This window comes from Pollachius pollachius (assembly GCF_949987615.1).
Source record: "Pollachius pollachius genome assembly, chromosome: 20".
Classification (NCBI taxonomy): domain Eukaryota; kingdom Metazoa; phylum Chordata; class Actinopteri; order Gadiformes; family Gadidae; genus Pollachius; species Pollachius pollachius.
Window position 1 is genome coordinate 512830 of NC_136953.1, and position 22868 is coordinate 535697.

General features: G+C 46.9%; 1 protein-coding gene across 1 annotated transcript in view; it reads right to left on the bottom strand.

The window, feature by feature from the left end:
- Positions 1-9233: 9233 nt before the first annotated feature.
- nwd2 (NACHT and WD repeat domain containing 2) overlaps positions 9234-22868 on the bottom strand; it is a gene marked incomplete at both ends in the record, with an annotated part of 48728 nt that continues 35093 nt past the window's right edge. The window contains 4 exons of the mRNA XM_079757624.1: positions 9234-13130; positions 15454-16043; positions 20844-20994; positions 22496-22699. Coding sequence (XP_079613750.1) covers positions 9234-13130; positions 15454-16043; positions 20844-20994; positions 22496-22699 — 4842 coding nt within the window. The remainder of the gene's footprint in view (positions 13131-15453; positions 16044-20843; positions 20995-22495; positions 22700-22868) is intronic.

The window sequence follows — 22868 nt, forward strand, 5'->3', positions numbered from 1 at the left end:
GAGCCTCTCTCTATAGACAGACTCTCTCTATAGACAGACTCTCTCTATAAACAGATTCTCTATAGACGGACTCTCTCTATAGACAGACTCTCTCTATAGACGGAACCTCTCTCTATAGACAGACTCTCTCTATAGACGGACTCTCTCTATAGACAGACTCTCTCTATAGACGGAGGCTCTCTCTAAAGACAGACTCTCTCTATAGACAGAGGCTCTCTCTATAGACGGACTCTCTCTATAGACGGACTCTCTCTATAGATGGACTTTCTCTATAGACAGACTCTCTCTATAGACAGACTCTCTATAGACGGACTCTCTCTATAGACAGACTCTCTATAGATGGAGGCTCTCTATAGACAGACTCTCTCTATAGACGGAGGCTCTCTCTATAGACAGACTCTCTCTATAGACGGACTCTCTCTATAGACGGACTCTCTCTATAGACAGACTCTCTCTATAGATGGAGGCTCTCTCAATAGACAGACTCTCTCTGTAGACTATAGACGGACTCTCTCTATAGACAGACTCTCTCTATAGACGGAGGCTCCCTCTATAGACAGACTCTCTCTATAGATGGAGGCTCTCTCCATAGAGAGGCTCTCTCTATAGACAGACTCTCTCTATAGACAGACTCTCTCTATAGACAAACTCTCTCTATAGACAGACTCTCTATAGAGGGAGGCTTTCTCTATAGACAGACTCTCTCTATAGACGGAGGCTCTCTCTATAGACGGACTCTCTCTATAGACAGAGGCTCTCTATAGAAAGAGGCTCTGTCTATAGACGGACTCTCTCTATAGATGGACTCTCTATAGACGGACTCTCTCTATAGATGGACTCTCTCTATAGACGGACTCTCTCTATAGACAGACTCTCTATAGAAAGAGGCTCTCTCTATAGACGGACTCTCTCTATAGAAAGAGGCTCCCTCTATAGACGGACTCTCTCTATAGACGGACTCTCTCTATAGACAGACTCTCTATAGACGGAAGCTCTCTCTATAGACAGACTCTCTCTATAGACGGACTCTCTATAGAAAGAGGCTCTCTCTATAGACAGACTCTCTCTATAGAAAGAGGCTCTCTCTATAGACGGAGGCTCTCTCTATAGACGGAGGCTCTCTCTATAGAAAGAGGCTCTCTTTATAGACAGACTCTCTCTATAGACAGACTCTCTCTATAGACGGAGGCTCTCTATAGAAAGAGGCTCCCTCTATAGACGGAGGCTCTCTCTATAGAAAGAGGCTCTCTTTATAGACTGATGGAGTTGAAGTTTGTTTTCACCAGCTGCGTTCAGCCTCCAACGTGCTCTTACCGGACCAGTACAGAGGCAGCATTTCTCCAGGGTGCGTTTTGCTTATCAGAAAGTGTTTTAACCTGTACGATGACATTTATGATATTCAACATTTTGAAATTAAGTCAAGTCTCCAGATCATCAGCAGAACTTGAGGGTGAGGGGTAGTAGCATTGAGGTGGCTTTTTTGAAAGAGTGCACTAGAATTCTCAGCGATGTACTGTTTTTAACAGCATTTGAGCTGACTTGTGTGTCAGGATAAAGAATATATCATTGAAAACACAGAAATGGTCTGATAGGGAAGGCTCAATCAGTCAATAAGTCTACATCGAAAAAATATAATTTTAAAGATTCTTATCAAGAAAAGCATGCATAGTCACTTGTGCTGTGTGAGCTCTTTTTAATGAGCCACCTTCTAAATGGATGAGATGGATTTTTTCAGAGCAGTAGGTGTAGTGATTAAAGGTTTCAGGATCTACACTGTGCGTGCAGTTATTTGTTGCCTGGCCTCTGAACAACCACATTCTCTGCGGGAACAGAACAAACCTAATTGAGTTGTTTTTGTGTTGCCGCTGTCCATTTGGTCACAGAGGAGACGAGCTGGTCTCGGGTTTCGTGTCCTGTATATTTTAAAGGGGAGAGAGTGTAGATTGCCTTAGAGTGTGAGAGGTGGACGGGTGATTTATATTCAACCCTCCTGCATACGCTATACTGAGGAGAGCAGGGAGATGCAAAGACAAAAGTCAGAAAAAGCTTTGATTTAGAACACTGAGATGGCAATCGGAGAAGGCTTTAGGATCCTATGAATAGAAAGTATATAAAGTTAATGAAGTTCCTTTATGAATAATAATAATAATAATAATAATAATAATAATAATAATAATAAAATAATAATAATAATAATAATAATAATAATAATAATAATAATAATAATAATAATAATATTCCATTATAACACATTCATTCATGCAGTAATAAACATATTAGAACAGTAGCACCGAGATCACAATGCAGAATGCATAATTTCATGTAGCGCCCTTGATTGTAAAACAAAGCATTTCTTGGAATGATGAACCAAACATAGATCTATTTTATTAGAAGCAGCTCAACCCTTTAAATCTCTCCAGAGAGCGGCTGCTAGCATCCCGCTCTGGGCTTGGATTCAGCTTGAGACATTGTCTGGTCAACAAAGCATTAGCTTTCAGACGTCACGTATCAATTACTGCTCTCACACTCAAACAGACGGCACGGGGGAACACCACCACAACTAGTTATGAAACCAGGTCCCTGTGGTACTGCCCTCTAAAAGAACAAGCAGCCCTTCTTGCATGTGTGTGTGTGTGGACAGCTGGAAAGCGTCTTTTAAGTTGGATGCTTCGACTCTGAGGTGTGATGGGAGAGATCAGAATGCATATGTGGAGAGGAAGAGGAGGATGATGATGATGAACATTCTCCGTCACAATATTCTTGGACATTGCACATATTGTTAAACCTAGAACTGTGAACATTTGCACATACCATGGCCATTTTGCACATTCCTGCACAACTGTGCAACTGCTTTTATTTAAAAATTCAGACATCTTTGGTACATTTGTTATTCTTTATATATTATGTATATTTCTGATGTATTTGTAACCATGTTTGTTGCTCCATTCGACCTCGGTGCCTTCCCCAGACCAGGGCCCCAGGGTGGGGATATGGAAACCGGTTTATTGTGTGGAGACGGCTGGTCTAACCAGTGCACACTGATTACTCAACATGCAACAGGTGTGCAGACTCCCCTTAGCCTAACCCTAACCCTAACCCCGAGTCTAGTCAGACGGGGCCAGCTGAGGCTGCTTCAACCAGCCATCATCCACACACACTCCACACACACTGTCTTAATGTAATGAAAAGGGTTAGGGTTAGGGTTAGCCTAACCCTAACCCTAACCCCGAGTCTAGTCAGATGGGGCCAGCTGAGGCTGCTTCAACCAGCCATCATCCACACACACTCCACACACACTGTCTTAATGTAATGAAAAGGGTTAGGGTTAGGGTTAGGGTTAGCCTAACCCTAACCCTAACCCCGAGTCTAGTCAGATGGGGCCAGCTGAGGCTGCTTCAACCAGCCATCATCCACACACACTCCACACACACTGTCTTAATGTAATGAAAAGGGTTAGGGTTAGGGTTAGGGTTAGCCTAACCCTAACCCTAACCCCGAGTCTAGTCAGACGGGGCCAGCTGAGGCTGCTTCAACCAGCCATCATCCACACACACTCCACACACACTGTCTTAATGTAATGAAAAGGGTTAGGGTTAGGGTTAGGGTTAGCCTAACCCTAACCCTAACCCCGAGTCTAGTCAGATGGGGCCAGCTGAGGCTGCTTCAACCAGCCATCATCCACACACACTCCACACACACTGTCTTAATGTAATGAAAATGTTTTAGCAGTACTGCATACACTGGACTCTTTCAGGTCCATGAACAGCTTCTACACTTTATGATACAAAGTGTAGACCTGGTGTGCATTCACCATGCTAGGAATCTATAGCGTCATGATCACCATCATCATCATCCTCTTCCTCTCATTAAATGACATATACCCGGGCATTCAGAGTTTAAGCATCCAACTCTTACACACACACACACACACACACACACACACACACACACACACACACACACACACACACACACACACACACACACCGCTGGAGGTGGAGAGAGGCAGTGTACTCAAGGAGACACCAGAAGTTCTAAAAAAAAAACATGGCAGGGGGGATTCCCTCCCAGCAACAACAAACAACATAATCATTTGACTTGGATCCTCGACCGCCATGAGACCTTGTGTTGTCGTGCATTTGCATCGCATTTCCTACTCATCATTGTCTGTCTGTGAACCAGGCTTCTTCACCTGTCGGAAAAAACACAATGGCGGCCCTGCTTTGAATAGGTCAACAGGTCTATATGAATGTGAGCTTTGTCTCCGGGGCGACCGAACAGACCAATCAATGCCATTCGGCCTTTTGTAAACATTCCACATTCTGGTCAAGGGCTTTTAGACGACAAACACGAAGCAGGTGTGTTGAGTAACCAGCGAGACACTGGTTACTCATTTCAAATATAACTAGGTAACTGGGGTTGGAAAGATAAACCTGCAGTATTTAGATTCAGACTAGTCTTTGATCTGTTTTACTTTTGCATATAGATTGATTGACAGAAGGATAGCCGAATAGACAGACAGATAGATAAATAGGTTTAAATTAATGTAATGTTTGATGTTACCATCAATTTTTGTAGTTGCTCAGATCTTTATTATGCTTTGAATGTTATCAGCATGTCTTGTGAATGTCTTTGGATAAGTGTCCAAATGACTAAATGTGAATGTAAATAGATAGATATCTTTTTACAGAGATAGATTGATTGACACATGTAGCCTGTCTGTCTGTTCAGTGAGCTAAAGTTTACAGACTTTATCGAAATGATTGCACAAGAAGTTGTTCAAAAAGGCGACATAGTTTGGGGGCGGAACAGAAACCATCGGACTGAGAGAGGCCAGGGTGGGGGGTCGTCGCCGACTCCCAGGGTTCGTTATCCAAGCTTAAGCAAACAGCAGGACGAGTCACACTGTACCGAGCACACACGCCGCAGGCCACGTGGCCTCCGTCAGGTCCTCTCCTCCTCCCTCCTCATTACAGGTGGATGCAGGGTCCCCGCCATGAGCTCATCCCACTCTGCTCCGGTCACCGTAGCAACAGAATAATACACACAATATGCTCACGCGGGCATAAACACAAACACATTGACACCACTGGGAAATTAAAACGGCCCAAAACTGCTTTATTTCTTTTTTACCTTCAAGACTTTATTGGCTAATCCAAATTGTATCTCTGATGTGTGTGTCTGCGTGTGTGTGTGTGCGTGGGATTTGTGTGCACTGCGTGTGTGTGTGTGTATACTGCGTGTGAGTGTGTACTATGTGTGTGTGTGCTGTGTGTGTATGTGTGTGTGTGCTGTGTGTCTATGTGTGTGTGTGCTGTGTGTCTATGTGTGTGTGTGTGTGCTGTGTGTCTGTGTGTGTGTGCTGTGTGTCTATGTGTGTGTGCTATGTGTGTATGTGTGTGTGTGCTGTGTGTCTATGTGTGTGTGCTGTGTGTCTATGTGTGTGTGCTGTGTGTCTATGTGTGTGTGTGTGCTGTGTGTGTGTGTGCTGTGTGTCTATGTGTGTGTGTGTGTGTGTGCTGTGTGTCTGTGTGTGTGTGTGCTGTGTGTGTGTGTGCTGTGTGTCTATGTGTGTGTGTGCTGTGTGTCTATGTGTGTGTGCTGTGTGTCTATGTGTGTGTGTGTGCTGTGTGTCTATGTGTGTGTGTGTGCTGTGTGTCTATGTGTGTGTGTGTGTCCATGTGTGTGTGTGTGCTGTGTGTCTATGTGTGTGTGCTGTGTGTCTGTGTGTGTGTGTCTGTGTGTGTGTGTGTGCTGTGTGTCTATGTGTGTTTGTGTGTGTGTGTCCATGTGTGTGTGTGTGCTGTGTGTCTGTGTGTGTGTGTGCTGTGTGTCTATGTGTGTGTGTGTGCTCTGTGTCTATGTGTGTGTGTGTGTGTGTCCGTGTGTGTGTGTGTGTGTGTCCGTGTGTGTGTGTGAACTCCAGGTGATCTACACAGGCCTAATTATAATGACATTGTCAGCACGTGTTGGGGAAATATCCACCGCGCTTGTCTGGCTGTTCCACCGGAAGAGCAATTACTGGGCCATCAAACCATCCCCCCAGCTCCTCCTCCCAACACCACCGCAGGGGGTGTGTGCACGGGCTGATGTGTGTGTGTGTGTCTCAATATGAGGCTGTCAACAGCCGCACTCTGTGGATTAGCCTTGTGCTTATCCCAGAGGAGAAGCACACACACGCACGCAGACACGCATAAACACGCACCCATACACACACAAACACACATGCGTACAGTTAATTTGAGATACATGGTCTCTTGGATGCCAGGAGATAGTATGGAGTACCAAACTGAGAACCTTCGGGCTGGGAATCCATAGCACCCTAACCACCATCAGATCTGTCCTGTAGTAACGTTATGTTAGAGCTGTAGTAACGTAATGTTAGTGCTGGAGTAATGTTATGTTAGTGCTGTAGTAACGTTATGTTAGTGCTGTAGTAACGTTATGTTAGAGCTGTAGTAACGTTATGTTAGTGCTGTAGTAACGTTATGTTAGTGCTATAGAAACGTTATGTTAGTGATGTAGTGACGTTATGTTAGTGATGTAGTGACGTTATGTTAGTGCTGTAGTAACATTATGTTAGTGCTGTAGTAACGTTATGTTAGAGCTGTAGTAAAGTTATGTTAGTGCTGTAGTAACGTTATGTTAGTGCTGTAGTAGCGTTATGTTAGTGATTTAATAACGTTATGTTAGTGATGTAGCAACGTTATGTTAGTGCTGTAGAAACGTTATGTTAGTGTCGTAGTAACGTTATATGTTAGTTCCGTAGTAACGTTATGTTAGTGCTGTAGTAACGTTAAGTTAGTTCCATAGTAACGTTATGTTAGTGCTGTAGTAACGTTATGTTAGTTCCGTAGTAACGTTATGCTAGTGCTGTATTAACGTTATGTGTTAGTTAGTTATTTATTTTCCAAAAAAGAAATCAGTATTATCAGAAGGGCCGTTCTGTTGGAGTAAATCCACTCGATATAATGGATGTGCAGAGACGAATGAGACTAGACAAAAGTACAAGGTCAAAGGTCAGCTACGGTGCCCACACGCTGACTCTGCGTGGCCAGGGGTTGTCTGCTGTGTCTTGCTCACAGGCTCTGTTTTTAGCAGGCTCTACAATCAGGCAAGTCCTGGAGGCAAGGAAATTAACCATTTTATTACATTAAAAGGCTTCATACAAACAATGCATACACACTAGTTCATATTGCTTTGTAACTATGTTTTTCATTTCTGTCAGAATTCCAGTTAAACAACTTTGTAACAAAATGTAAGTACAACATTTATGAAAATATAAATCTCTAAACAGGTAGATCAGTCTGGACAATACAAAGAATACTATAGAAACATTCATTACCAGTATGTCAACCAGGAGTCGCAAACATTGAAGTTATAAAGTCATTCAAGTTACATAACATACAGTAATAGCGTGACTTTCGTATGGACACATTCAAATATACTCTTCTGTTGGCATTCCAATATATTTTATGGGGACTCAGATAAACTTCATAGCAAAGATAAAACATTTCCTCTATCATATTTGTTTTAATCGTCACCACGTCACTGAGACAGGCCTTCAAAGCAAATCCAACATCCGTCAACCAATCAAAACACGAAACTTAAAAGACAACTTTGGCAAATACGTGGAATGATATTTCTCAATTTATAAAATGTGGATTTTGAAAATGAATGAAGTCGTTTTAAAGCTCAATAATGCTACAGTTCTCAAAAGATCAAAAGAGGGCCAGGGGAAAGAACAGAGGTAAGCGTACAATATTAGACAGATTAGCCCTTTAACATTACATGTAAAAGTGAGATTTTTTTGTGATTTCATGTCCTTGATGGAAGAAGTTTAGTTTTTTTTATGAATAGGAACTCGTAATGTATGAATATGAATATTTATTGATGTAGAACTAAACCACCAAAACAAGCTAGCAAACATGCTAGTACTAGCAAGATACAGCTCCAGCGATCATGACCAACTCCACAAATGTTGTCACAATAAACCTTTATTTTAGCCTTTTTCATGCCAATTCATGACATTTTAAGTGCTAATTTCTACATATGTGGATGTTTAAAGCTGTCGATGTAGGAAGTGTGTGTGTGTGTGTGTAAGAGAGAGAGAGAGAGAGAAAGAGAGAGAGAGAGAGAGAGAGAGCCTTTTATCACTTCACACTTTTTTTCTAGATCACTTTCTATTTCATGTGATGTTAAAATGTACATAAAGTCAACTTTTTGTGACTGATTTAATGGTTTGTGGCTAAGATATATAAGACAATAATCTGACCACTTCTACTTAATATGTTTAATACCAAGCCCAACTCAATGCTCGTTCTAAAGTAAGAACACTGGTTATATGCATATGTAGTATGCTCTGTAAACTCTACCATACGGTTATTCATAGCCTTGGAAAATGCAGGTACTTCCACTTTCATATGTAAATGTAAGCAAATAATTAATCGATGATGATCATAGGAAAAAAAATCCATTGACACAATTGGAATAATTTTTCAATATAATGATCATTTCGGTTTTAATTTTACCATGATGAACCATGTATTTTGTTCTGTGTAGGTTTTGTGTATGTTGTGTTTACAAATTCCCTGCATTTTCATAATTCTTGTAATCTAATCTGCACATAATATAACATTTGTATTCCAGGCACTCACTTTGATTGCATTAAGCACAACATAACAATTTTAAGGAGTTGCACAAAACTGCAGCAGCCATTAAGAGATATGTACAAGTATTCATTGTTCTTCTTTTTTTACAATACCAACTGATGTAAATACAAACATACAAACTTAAATATACCTGTGGTGACCACATTATGGCTTAATGTGCACAACGTGAACTAGATCAAAATGTTCAAAGTAGAATGGTGGAATTCACTGGAATGGCTTTGGACATGTTTAGCCATGACATTTGAATCATAACTTCAAATGCTGAAAGGACACAAAATGGCAAACGAATACCACAAAGAATAGTTGTTTTTTTTACAAAAGATACAAACCAAAAAAAAACAAGATTTAATTGAACAGTCTTCAAGTGTAACACAAAAAATAATATAATTACATCAAGTTGGAAGTCAAGCAATATATGACAAATGCAGCGGTAATTGTGTTCAACCTAGAAACTACCCAGCGGGCTGAAAATCTGCAGCGGACATACTTGGCTGTAAACAGGGAACCCTACAACTCCATCTACCTTCACATTAATCACATCCCTCGCCCATATCCATCTCTTCACTGCAGCAGCTCGCTCTTCTTAGAGGGAGCTATGGTCTCGGCCTCGCCAGAGTCCGACACGTTGATAGGACTGTCCCTCGAGAAGATCTCTGTGGACTCCCTCCAGATGCAGTCAGCGATCGTCTTGAAAGAGTGGTTTCCGCACTTGGGGCGCACTTTCTGCGAGGCGTTGTTGACTATCTGTCGGCTGTTAGAGGTGGCGATCTTGATCTTGAGCGCGGCGTCCACGCGGTCCACCACCGTGTACGTGCCAATGCTGCCGTCCTCGAAGCCGATGATTATGTTGAGCGCGCGCTGGGAAAGGCAGAGATAGGTGGGCGTCTTGTAAAGTGAACACGTGCCGATGCTTTTGCCGTCGGCCAAGCGCATCACGATCAGGTTGGAGACCACGCCAGCCTCGTCGTCTTCGTCACTGTTGTGGAAGCAGATGTACACCAGGTATCGGCCGTCTCGGGAAAGCTTCTGTCGCCATATCATGCCAGCGGCGTGGACCAGTCTCAGCTTCCCACTGTGAAGGTCCAGGACGTTGATGTTTTCGTCGCCCTTGGAGACGATACCTAATTTCCCATTGGGTGAAATCTGGAAGTCTTCTAGGTTCTTGAGGAAGTTGGTCGGCAACTGGACCCTCCTGCAGACAGATTCGTCCGCCACGCTCCAAATGAAGACGGTCTCTGTAGATGTTATGAACACCACACAATCAGGACAGTCGGGAATGAGCTTGAAGTTGATAATGGTGATGCCATCGTCACAGACAAACTTCTTTGACACGCTGCCTGACCAAAGGCTTACGGCCAGGAGTTTGTTCTTCGTTGTTCCCACAAGGAAAGTGTTTGCAGTGGTGATCAGTGCATTCTGGAGGGTGACTAAGATGTTGCACACCTTATGCCCGGTGGCCAACCTCCAGACCCTGGAGGCGTTCTGCTCGCAGAGGGACACAACAAACTGGTCGTTGTGGGTGATCAGGAGCTGAGATATCCTCTGCCCGTTGATGCGGAAGATATTCTCTCCGGTGCTGGTCTGCCAAATGTACTGGCAGCACTTGTCATCTGAGGTAACCATGAGATCCCCTGAGGAGGTCAGGACACAGTTCTCCACGATGCCCTCGTGCTTGAAGATGGTTTCGATGAAGCCAGTGTTGAAGTTCCACTTGTGGATTGCCTCTGAACCATCCATGGTAAACACATAGTCTTCCCTGCCGGACAACTGCAGTGTCTGGATCTTCTTTCCTGTTTTATCGATGTTGGACATGGCTGTGATGATGTCAATGTCCCAGACCGAGAGCACTCCGCTACTGGCTACAGAGAGGAGCAGATTGTGGTGGGTGGACTTTATTAGTTTGACAATAGCCCCTGAGATCTCGATCAAACTGGCCATGCATTGTCCACTGTCTCTCCGCCACACAAAGATGGAGGAGGTGTTCTCCATGGAGGCCACGATGCTCTGGCCATTCTTGGAGAGAACGGCAGCCACAAAAAGCTCTGTACGTTTAGCTTTGAACTTCTCCACCATCTTCCACAGCTTGGTGTCCAGGACCTCAATGCTCATGGACTTGCAGATGAGAATCGAGCGCTGGTCCTCAGACAACTCAATGCTCACCACTTCGCTCTCATCCCCTCGGCAATCGTAATCCTCCATCAACCTTGGGTTATTGATGTCTTTGGTGTTCCACACCGAAAGACTGCCTTCGTTGTCAACCATCACCATCTGGTTGATGGTGTCAAGGACAAGGATGGACTTGACAAAGCCCCCAGAAAACTCAGATGTCACTGTGGCTAACTTATCGCCGTTCCCTAGATGAAAGATGGTCGCACTGTTAAGGTACTGACCACAGAAGGCATACATCCCATCGGGAGAGCATTGCACACAGGTGACCTCATACCAGCAATGGAACTGGTAGAGCGGCCAACCGTAAAGCAGGTCAATCACATTGACCTCTTTGCTGGCCTCAAGCCAGGCCAAGGCATGATGGCTGGACAAGGTGAAACCATTAATGAACGCCACGTCACCAGCAACACCGCCATGCTTGGACCCCTTGATTTCAACCTCAGACAGAAGGCAGGACTTGTGATTATCATAGATGAGCAATGTGTTTTTGGTTGTGGCTACTACCAAGTACTTCTCATCCGTGGTTAGCCGGATGCCAAGCACCACAGATCTGGCCGTGTCGATCTGTCTCAGGAGTTGTCTGCTCTCCACGTCCCAGGTGCTTATGGACCCATCCTCCAAGGCTACCAGAACAATGTTTGGGGCGAGGGTGGGCAGGATCTCGACGATCTGCATGTAGCTGGAGCAGAGGGGAAGTCTCTCCGGACTGTAGGTGACGTCCATTGAGGAATGCAGCGGCACAATGGAGCAGTACTTGGGGCCATCTTTGTCACACTCCAGCAGAAGGTGTCTTAGCTTTGGAAGAGAGGTGACCACCGGCAGGAGTCTTTGTTGCAGCTCGGCGGACAAAGAAGCAGGGCTCTTCATCACTTTCAACTTAATGCTACGGAGAGTAGTGGCCAAGAACTTGAGCTCCTTCTCTTGAGAGTAACTGTAGGCCAGGTCGATGTCTGTGAGTGCCTTTTCAAACTGACCAATTTTGATCATGGTGTAGAGCCAGCTGAAGTTCATGATCACCCCGAACATGAGGTCGTCTGTGCGGCCGCTCCTGCTGAGGTGGTAGACGAGCTCCGTCATCTTCCTGTGGTTGACGAAGAAGATGTCTGGCTCTAGGAGGTTGCACTGGAATACCCAAGGCTGCTCTGGGGTCTGCCTGTCATAGGAGTATTTGTCCGAGGACGTTTTCTCATGGGATGGTTGTTGGTGTGGGTTCTTGTGATGCGAAATGTTCAGGGAAGTGAAGTGGTTGTTGTCGTAGGTGAAGATCTTCTTCCTGCCTCCCGACCACGCCCCCAGGAAGTACTCTGCGAGGAGACTGTGCATCTGATGGACGTCCTCCTCATTGCTGAGGTATAGCTTCTGAGCGATGAGGTGGAGGTGTCTGTTGGCCCAGACCATGAGCGTGACGTTGCGCACCTGCCGCTCCACCAGGTATCCCTCCAGCTCCTCTTTGATCCTGGCAATCAGGTCGTAGGAGATCCTCAGGGGGTTCTTGAGGTACGATGCCACGATGACGTCGCCGAGGACGATGTTGTCCAGTGAAAGAATGTCTTCAAGCTCCAGCTCCGTTAGCCCTGCCTTGGCCATGGTGATGTAGCCCAGTGCTCTGAAGACGAACCGCTGGCCCAGCTTGTTCTCAACAGAGTAAAAGAGCTTCTCGATGCTCTCGTGCACCGTGGAGCACAGGGACCTGTCATCCACGTCCTTGTGGGACCTCCAGTGGACCACCTCTCTGTAGATGAGGTTGACGAACATGGGTAAGGTGCACTTGGCGAGGGCCTCGTTGACGTAGATCTGCTGCCCCGACGTGACTTTCCTCCTCACCCTGAGCAGCTGCTGCTTGAGCGTCTGGCTGCAGACCTTCCGATCCCGCTGGATGAGCTCCACGTAGCGCCCTTCGTCGTGGATGAGGTGCCTGAGCTTCTGCAGGATGCCGTGCTTGTTGGGCAAGGTAGAGACCACAATGCGCACCGTCCTTGGCAGGTGGGCGGGGAACCACCACAGCTTGCGGGCCTCGTCAGCATCAGAGAGCTGCTCCAGGGCGTCCAGGATGATCACCAGCGGCCGATGGAAGGAGGCCTCGGCCAGGAGGTTGACCAGGAGCTCCCGCATCTCCTGGATCTTGGTGGGCAGGAAGTGGATCAGGCATCGGTAGTTGATGGCGATCTGCTCACAGATACTCTGCAGGAGGGTGCGGAGGTCCATGGAGACCTGGGTGGAGCCGATGAAGCGGACGATGACGACCGGGTCAGTCTCAGGGCCCATCTCCGTCTGCAGCCAGGAGTAGGCCTGACGGAACAGAGACAGACAGACACGACGAGTGAGTACCGGAGCTCAATGTGGACTAAATACATTTCAAATAGAAAGTCATTTGGATGAACAAGTAAGACCTAAGACAACATGCAAACATGTCATAGGCATAAACCAGATAGTGGCTAGGGGGTTTGGCTAAGTTAGAAGCACATTGACATCTATCGAATGTCATGTTATTGACGTGTAGCTCCAATTCTTGGACACATGGCAATAACGCCAGAATGAGGCCGGGTCTACCACCAGTAACCCCCTGTGTTTGGAGAATGGATGGTGTTGAGATGACTACCCCACACACACAGTCACTTAAAATGAATCTCATGGACCAGGCTTATGTGTTTATATGCCTGAAATAAAGTGCACTTCTGTAATCTGTCTTGAAAAGTCACTTCCTGTCAACACTGTCAATGGTCTAGGGCCCAATATAGAAGACACAGAAGCAAATCAAACATTCAGAATGAACATATATCCTCTCACACTTACACACGGTGTTCCCAAGGAAAAAGAGTTCTGGCAACGCAGACAGAATCTCAAAGGAGAAGTAGACTCAACTCAGAGCAAATGAGATAACATTTGTATTCAGGGAGTGAAATGACGCGGGTCGCCTGCCTGCAGAGCAAACAGTCAGGCAGTCTTTAATATTGTCCATGAAGCATGAATAGTTGATTAGCAGCCATCCTATGTGGTCATCGTGCTTAAATACCAAATACATTTCATATGCTTTCAATTCTACAATTCTCTCTGTCGGTGCATATTATTCAAACTGTGCTCTTTCTCGTTTATCTCTCCCTCTATAGAGCTATAGATGTGTGTGTGTGTGTGTGTTTGCGTCTTTGTGTGTGTGCTTGTGTGTGTCTGTGTGTATGTCTGTTCATTTGCGTATGTGTGTGTGTGTGTGTGAAGCAGGATATCTAATCAATGTGTGCCGCTCCAAGTGTTTTATTTTGCATTTCATTCTTACACTCCTCTCTCCCAGACCCAGGGGAACATCCAGGCCAGCCTTAATGAGAGCGTTAGCCCTTGTTGAGGGTTGATCTGTTTTACACACACGCACACATACACATGAGCAGGCAGGCACACTCCCTCGCACACAGGGGATAACAGGAAATGACAGCCCGGAACATCCTGCTGCAGTGTTGACTTAGAGCTGCACATTGTCAGGTGTGTTTAACTCGTGAGTCTGAGGGCCTTGACGCAGCACAAACAAGAACGAGACACGGAAAGATCATCACGCTCAAATACTATCAGCACGACGAACCCTGTCTCCCAGTGACACGTGGTTCTGGCTGGGTTGGAGAGGCATCTCTTGAAACCTCACTGCACACCCGATCACAAGGAGTGACACAAGGAGTGACCCTCCGTCCTCAGAACTGGAAGTCTTGGCTGAGCGCTGGCCAGCAGATGGCGGTTCCCCCGGGGCCCAGGCAGAACGGGGAGGCCCTGTTGCTGGCGGAGCCGCTGAAGCAGAACTGGGTCAGAGAGCTCTTGAGCTGAGCTGACAGGACCCAGGCCTGCCGCCCCGTCTGATCAAAGCACCAGGCCTGGCTTCTGCTGGCCGCGTTCACAGGGAAATTCATGCAAATGACCAAATGTACGCCACGCAATGCAAATTGCGTTTTTCCCGCAAACATGCATTGATGATCACACTCATGGGATGGGTCCCCACATGACATGAACCATATACCAACCATGAGCCATAGAGTGGAACCGTGAACATAGGGTTGAACCGTGAAGATAGGGTGGAACCGTGAACATAGGGGGGAACCATGAACCATAGAGTGGAACCGTGAACATAGGGTTGAACCCTGAAGATAGAGTGGAACCGTGAACATAGGGTGGAACCGTGAACATAGGGTGGAACCGTGAACATAGGGTGGAACCATGAACCATAGAGTGGAAATGGAACCATAGGGGGTAACCGTGACGGCTGAACTGGTAACACGGTGTGTGGCTGAAGTGGGGGGTTTGAAGTGGTCCAAGAGCACTTTGGGTGGGGTGATAGCATCGAGACTGGCCCAGTGTTGACACAAAGTAAACACAACGGGGACTTTTGGGAAGTCACGCACAGACCAACACAAAAAATGAGATCTGGGTGACACCTTAAATATACACAGACGCACACATATACACTGTGTGTGTGTGTGTGTGTGTGTGTGTGTGTGTGTGTGTGTGTGTCTTCATGCTTTGGTGATGAGGACATGAAGGTCTGGTACACACACACACACACACACACACACACACACACACACACACACACACACAAACACACATGCGATCCAAAAGCCCCCCCGCCGCTCCTAACCTGCTTGGCCACCTCAGCCAGCAGCAGGGTCTTCCCGGTGCAGGGCCCGCCGTGCACCACCAGGGGGCTCATGCGGCCCCCCTGGGCGGGCAGCAGGTAGTCCAGCACGCCGTCCAGAGGCTCGCTGCGGTACTGGTACAGGGCGGCGTGCGTCTGGCACAGCGAGGTGTGCTGCAGCAGCTGGTCGTACAGCGGCTCCGTCTCAGCGTCCAGGTTCTGCTGCACGGTGGCCTGGATGATGTCCACCATGTCCTCGTAGAACTGCTTGCACAGGCCCTCCACGTAGTGGCTCTCCACCTCCTGCGAGTAGCCCAGCTTCATGTCGCAGTGCGTGACGGAGGAGTACACGCGCAGTTTGGACGCCGCCACCACCGTGGGGATGAACTCGTCGCGCACCTTCAGTAGCCGCTCGTGGGCCTCCTGGTTCCTCATGACGCGCTCGGGGCCTGGCACCGTGTCCATGTAGCGCGCCATCTCCGGCAGCTTGGCGAAGCGCTCGAAGGCCGCGATCTTGCGGATGTAGCACACGCACTTGCGCAGGAAGGCGGGCGTCTGCTTGCCCAGCGCGAAGTCCAGCTCGTCCTCCAAGGCTGGGGGGGGAGGGAGAGAGAGGGTTAGCTATCCCAGCTCGTCCTCCAGGGCTGGGGGGGAGGGAGAGAGAGGGTTAGCTAGCCCAGCTCGTCCTCCAGGGCTGGGGGGCAGGGAGAGAGAGGGTTAGCTAGCCCAGCTCGTCCTCCAGGGCTGGGGGGGAGGGAGAGAGAGGGTTAGCTAGCCCAGCTCGTCCTCCAGGGCTGGGGGGTGGGGGGAGAGAGAGGGTTAGCTAGCCCAGCTCGTCCTCCAGGGCTGGGGAGGAGGGAGAGAGAGGGTTAGCTAGCCCAGCTCGTCCTCCAGGGCTGGGGGGTGGGGGGAGAGAGGGTTAGCTAGCCCAGCTCGTCCTCCAGGGCTGGGGGGGGGGGGAGAGAGAGGGTTAGCTAGCCCAGCTCGTCCTCCAGGGCTGGGGGGTGGAGCAGAGGAGCCGGGTTAGAGGAGCTGTTGGGAACTGGTGAGCCATGACCTGGATTTAGGTACTTTGCTGACAGTCAGAATCTGACATTGGAGATGGTTAAAGTGTACCCAGTGTCTATGTTTTGGCATGTATACCCATCAAACTAGCCCTCCAGATACTTTTTTCATTGAAATCGAGTATAATGTTTGCCCGGCGCAATGTTTGGCTTCCATGTTGGTTGGGGCACTGCAAACATTTTAACCACTAATATTGCTCAAAATAGCACCAAACCTCTGCAGTAGCATGATTAGGGTCCCGACACATAAAACGAAGCATCAACAACTTAGTTAGCGTGCCGGGAGTTTATTTAAAAAGACAGCTTTCCAAGACCGTGCCTTACCGGTAAGTCCATGTTGCCAGGAAGTCCACAGAGGTCGATTACCTACTACCGTAAATAATATAATAGAGACGCAAACAAATTTAAACAGCCAAGTGTCAAGAGGGGAGATTGTTGACGCCTCTATTATATTATTTACAGTATTAAAAGGTATCTGGAGGGTTTATTTGATGGGAATACATGCCAAAACAAAGACCCTGGGTTTAATTTTCACCGAATTGACACTTTGAATACCGCAATGTGTTTTGAGCTGAGAGATCAAGGAAGGAAGGTGGCATGTTATTCCCATTGCTACGACCCATGGCAACATTTGGGTCTTTTACTGGTACCGTTGTAGTGCTTGAGCGTTAGAATGAGCGATGTAGTGTCTGAGAAGCTTTAACCTGCTCCCGGATGTGGAAATAAACCTTCGCCTAGACGAAGCTCCACACACCCACACACACTGTGGCAGTAAACTATTGCTGTCTGAGAAGCTTAATCCTCTTTCTGAAGTGGAGATGAGAATAACCTGCTGCCGTGACGGACCTCCACGGAACCCCGCACACCTGGCCTCGTTCATTTACTGGTTGCAGAGACCAACGAAAACATTCCTCCTGAATACTCTTAATATCTGTCTAATTTTGGTCACACTGACAAAATGGCAGGATGTTGACAATCATATATGTCATATACCATGTTTAAAACAAAAGATTACAGTTTTGAATTCACTGGCCCTTTTTCATCGGACGGGAACCATCTACCCAACAACAGACAAATGAGGCCAAAATGATCTCCCTTTTACCACAGGGGTCCAAGGGAAATCTAAAATAGGACGACATGTCTGATTAATTGGATCAAGAGGATGTATGAATAATAGAAATTGAGAAATAGAAAGGGGATTGGGGTCGGTGTGGTGTATCTGTCTCTGTGTGTGTGTGTGTGTGTGTGTGTGTGTGTGTGTGTGTATGTGTGTGTGTGTGTGTGTGTGTATGTGTGTGTGTGTGTGTGTGTGTGTGTGTGTGTGTGTGTGTGTGTATGTGTGTAGGTGTGTGTGTATGTATGTGTTTTTGTGTGTTTATGTTGGTGTGTGTTTGTGTGTAAATGTGTGGGTGTGTGTGTGTGGGGGGGGGGGGGGGGAACCAGCTTCCACCTGTTGTTTAGAGCTGGCCAGTAAACAGGATGAAGGCCCGGTCCTCTCTCTCTCTCTCTCTCTCTCTCTCTCTCTCTCTCTCTCTCTCTCTCTCTCTCCTCTCTCTCTCTCTCCCTCTCTCTCTCTCTCTTCCTCTGCCCCTCTCTCTCTCTCTCTCTCTCTCTCTCTCTCTCTCTCTCTCTCTCTCTCCCTCTGCCTCTCTCTCTCTCTCCCTCTCTTTCTCTCTCTCCCTCTCTCTCTTCCTCTGTCTCTCTGGATGACTTCATAGCCGTTGCTGGGAGGCGATGTACTTCCTGGTTAGTGACATCGGCAAATCTGTGTGAGCTGCCATTCGTTGCAGTCGCCCATTTCCTCCTATGTCGTTTTTTTACGTGAGGCAGTTCACAATGGCTGATTTTGTTGAACACTTGGCAAAGAGGAATTTTATACCAAGAGCGAGTGGGTATTTAAGTGTGCTGCGCTGGCTTTTGGCTAGCCAGAATCCATTTGTACGCTTAATTTGAGCACCTCGGTTCCCGTCTGTCTGGTCTCACCTTCGGTTCTGCTTCCCACCATCCTGTTCTCCTGTTAATCATCCAGTTTGACTCATTGTGTGACACACCTGCCCTTATCTGAACTCAACGGCGCTGGGGCACATGGTGGTTGAATAACGTACACACACAATAAACCGATAAAACATAAGCACCCTTCAAAGACTTAAACAATTAGCTCTTTTAATCTCATCTGAACAAATGTGGTCGTAGAAGCTTGGAGATATATCGAAGGTAACATTCGGGTGGCACTGTCTAAGCAGAATAAGAGAGATGGATTCATTTAGGAGGTTCTCACAACTTTGATAGCAAATTTGAACTTTGTGACTCAACCTTATCTTGCTCTGTTGAACCAGCGCCAGCTCCCAGACAGCTGCACAGTCCCATAGCTGCCTGCTAATGAGGGGCGAGAGCGGTGGAGGCACGGGAGAGAGGGAGGGAGGGAGGGAGGGAGGGAGCTCAAGACAAAAGGAGGGTAAATAAAGGAGAATGAAGGACTGGAACTGCAAGTCTGTGTTTGAGGGATCGTGTGAAGCCCGCAGTGCTCGGTTATTAGAGAATAGAGTGACGTTGCTTTGAGAAAAAGAAATAAGAACAATTATAAAAAGAGCCGCAATTAAAAATACTGGAATGTTCCAAAGGGGTCTTTTTTGGGGTCCCTCACAGATACACACACAAACACACACACACACACACACACACACACACACACACACACACACACACACACACACACACACACACACACACACACACACAGACCTGTGCACAAAAAGTAGCAACATAAAACAAGAGTCTTGCCAGGTAATAATACCCCCAAATTGTTCTGGTATTGCCTAGCCTCACAAGACTGGGAGTGTTCTAGACTAGCTAAGACTCAACAGAACAATAGTATTCTAGAACCCTCCAGTCTCTCTAGAGCAGTAGTGTTCTAGAACCATCCAGTCTCACTAGAGCAGTAGTGTTCTAGAACCATCCAGTCTCACTAGAGTGAGTAGCAATGATTCTAAACTCTATTGGGCCCTATCTTGCATCCAGTGCAATTGACTTTCTCACTGGCGCATGTGTCGTTGCTAGTTTGCAACTGACGTAGAGCGTTCTTTTCCCTCCTGCGCCACGCGTCCGTAAATTAGGGAATGATCTTGCGCCCCAAGGGGCGGTTCGGCGAAAGGAGGAGGCGTGTTCTGGCGCAAATGTTCCCTGGTGCTATTTTGCAGTTTCAGAAATCACTTGCGCCACAAACCAGGAAATACCTGGTTTAAAGTCAGTGGCGCGTTGTTCAGATGCTATTTTAAGGGCGCATGCATAATGTTGCTTGTGCACCTCGCGCATACACTTTGCTTCTCTCATCTACCTAGCCACACATTCTTGGTAAATTATTTATGAAAGAACAGCTGATACAGCGGTAATAAGTTGTACTTTTCCATCAATGCATCTGCAAACACCGTACAGCAAACACATATTTTCTTGACACACACATCGTGTACATGCCTATAACTTTTGGAATTGATGAGTATTTGATCGTGAGAAAACATTGTTTTGCCGCGAGTGAGTGTTAAAAGGAATGAATGAATGCGGGCGCGCGCGTGTGTATGTGTAAAAGAATTAATGAATGCGGGCGCGCGTGTGTGCGTCCATCTGTTTAAACACACGCAAACTAAACACGTAACGCATAATACAGTCCATGGCAATGTATATTAACGGGGGGACACAAGCATATTAGGAACACAAGTCGATAACGATAATGCATACAATAATGATAAGAAACGATGTTTATAGTGTATTGCGTATATCATTAAATGGAACCACAGTTACCGCATATCATATGTGTGTTACGTTTTCTTTGCCGAAATTTATTTGAGGACTCAGTATTTCTGAAGTTGTGGAAGAAAACCTTATTCCATGTTTAATTAGGCCATATTATTTGGCCATAAACTGAGCCATTTGAAGTTTCAAATTCATGTGCATCTGTCTCATCGGAGACTGCAGACGCGCTGTCAAAATATCAACTCGTCAGATTCAAATGCGCTCATGGCTCTTAAAGGGGATGGGAGCTGGCACTCTCATTGGTTTATTGCACATTACGCCCAAACCACACCTACGGCTACTTCAGACCAACCCTTTTTAGATTTGCGCCGGGCGCAAAAGGCATTTTTACGACGGTAAAATAGCATATAGTAATTGCCATAGAACCGCCCACAAAGCTACTTGCGCTTGGCGCTTCTCACTTGCGTTTCAGACCGTTAAAATAGGACCCATAGTGTTCTTAAACCCTCTACTCTCACGAGGGCTCAGTTAGAATCTGCTGGACTCACAAAGCAGCACTGTTTTAGAAGCTCCTGGACTCACCGGAACAGAGGAACTTCTTGGCGTCGACCGGCTTCATGCTGCCCTTCTCCTGCAGGTGCAACACAGCAGTGCGGAAAAGGGCCTTGATCTCGTCTGACACTTTCCTCCAGGCCTTGTCGTTCTTGGCCTTGGCCGCCGTGTTGGACTCCATCTAGATGGAGAGAGAGAGAGAGAGAGAGAGAGAGAGAGAGAGAGAGAGAGAGAGAGAGAGAGAGAGAAAGGGAAGGATGGAGAGAGATGGAGAAGTGCAGAGAGAGAAGGAGAGATGGAGAGAGAGAAGGAGAGATGGGGAGAGAGAGAGGGAGAGATGGAGAGAGAGAGTGAGAAGGATAGATGGAGAGAGAGAGTGAGAGTGTGAGATGGAGAGACAGATGGAGAGATGGGGAGAGAGAGAAAGAGAGGTAAGGGGATGTCACACATGGTTTTGTGTTCTTGAGTCTTGAGGTGTTGATTTATGCTAAAGTGAAGCAATATGAGCTATTAGGAAAATGATCACAATATGAGGTTTGATAGAGTTCTGATTCAACAATGTGTTTAAGACTTTGAGGGCTTATTCACACCAGGAAAGTCCTTTAATTCACTCTCTTTGGTCCGGACCGAAATACAAAGTTTATCTTTTGGTTTGGTGCAGTACCTTTTCACATGGCAATTTTCGCAGCAGTCCCAGAATTTGACAACAAACCCACATGTGTGCAAGATTGTTCAATCATTGGACATAAAGGTCTGGGGTGACGGTTAATATGGAAGCAAAGCGAGATCACCTCTCCGGCTGGGTCTCGGACCGGCTGTTTGGTCCTCTCCAATTGTAACAGCCCAAAAGGTCCACACCGGGGATTTCTTTGGTTTGGTCTTCATATAATAAAATATACATATTCTACACATTCTCAACGGTTTTATTGTTAATGTTTTTGATTTTATGTTTTGAGTTTCAAACTGATACTGATACTATGTCTATCCCTCGCCTTCATTGCTATAATCCAAGTCCACTGAACATTAATGGTCATTCAGGGCCAGTGAACCACCCTGCGCCGCCGTTATGGAACATACACACACAGCTGTCACAAACATTGGTCATGTGATCCCAAGACCCTCTCCGGATTGGCTAGCTTTTGACCCAATGAACTTGAGCACATTGATAGGCTCCGCAAAACCACGGGCAGTCTTTGACCACGAGGGCTGAAGTTATTGTGAGCTGACACGTTAGCTGTTATGCTACAAATACATCAAGTATTGTGTCAAACATAATACAGGACATCAAGCTAATGTTTCTGTGTGGCCCTAGCATAACCATTAGCACAGTGTCAACCTTACGACCCGATACGTTACTGTAACATAATACATGGTGCATGACTTCATACATCATGTTTGACATATCCCATGACACATGACGTCATACATAATGTCTGACATAAAACATGACGTCATACATCATGTGTGACCTCATGCTAACATTTGCGTTCCCTGGTACTGCTAGTTCACCGCTAACAATACAACCCGATACGTGAGTGCTACGTCACGCACAATGCACGCCTTCATGCGTGATGTGTACGACGTGATGCTAACGTTACCGCCACTTTCTCTCTCTCGTCGCTTTACACATCCTGGCTTTGAACTTCCTTAACCCCCTCTCTGGGATTAAGACAGACCCTCACCGAGTTCTGGTGGTTCTTCAGGACCTGGACCTTGGGCTTGAGGTAGTAGGCAGGCGGCACCGAGTTCTCGTCGCGGCAGTACCACTCCTCCAGGAGCTGCGTCTCCAGGCCGACCTCCACCGCCGCGTCCAGGATCATCTCGAACTCTGCCGAGTCCACCTCCCCCGGCACCCGCAGGCTGCCGTACTTCTCCCCCACCAGCGCCTGGGAGGGGGGAGTGGGAGACGAGGGTTAGGGTGGCGTTGGAGGGGGGGTCAGGGAAGAGGGTTAGGGTTAGGGTGGAGATGGTGAAGGAGGAGGTGGTGGTGGGGAGGTGATGGGAGAGGGTGGGAGGGAAGGAGGAGGGAATTGACCTTGATACTCTTTTAGAGTA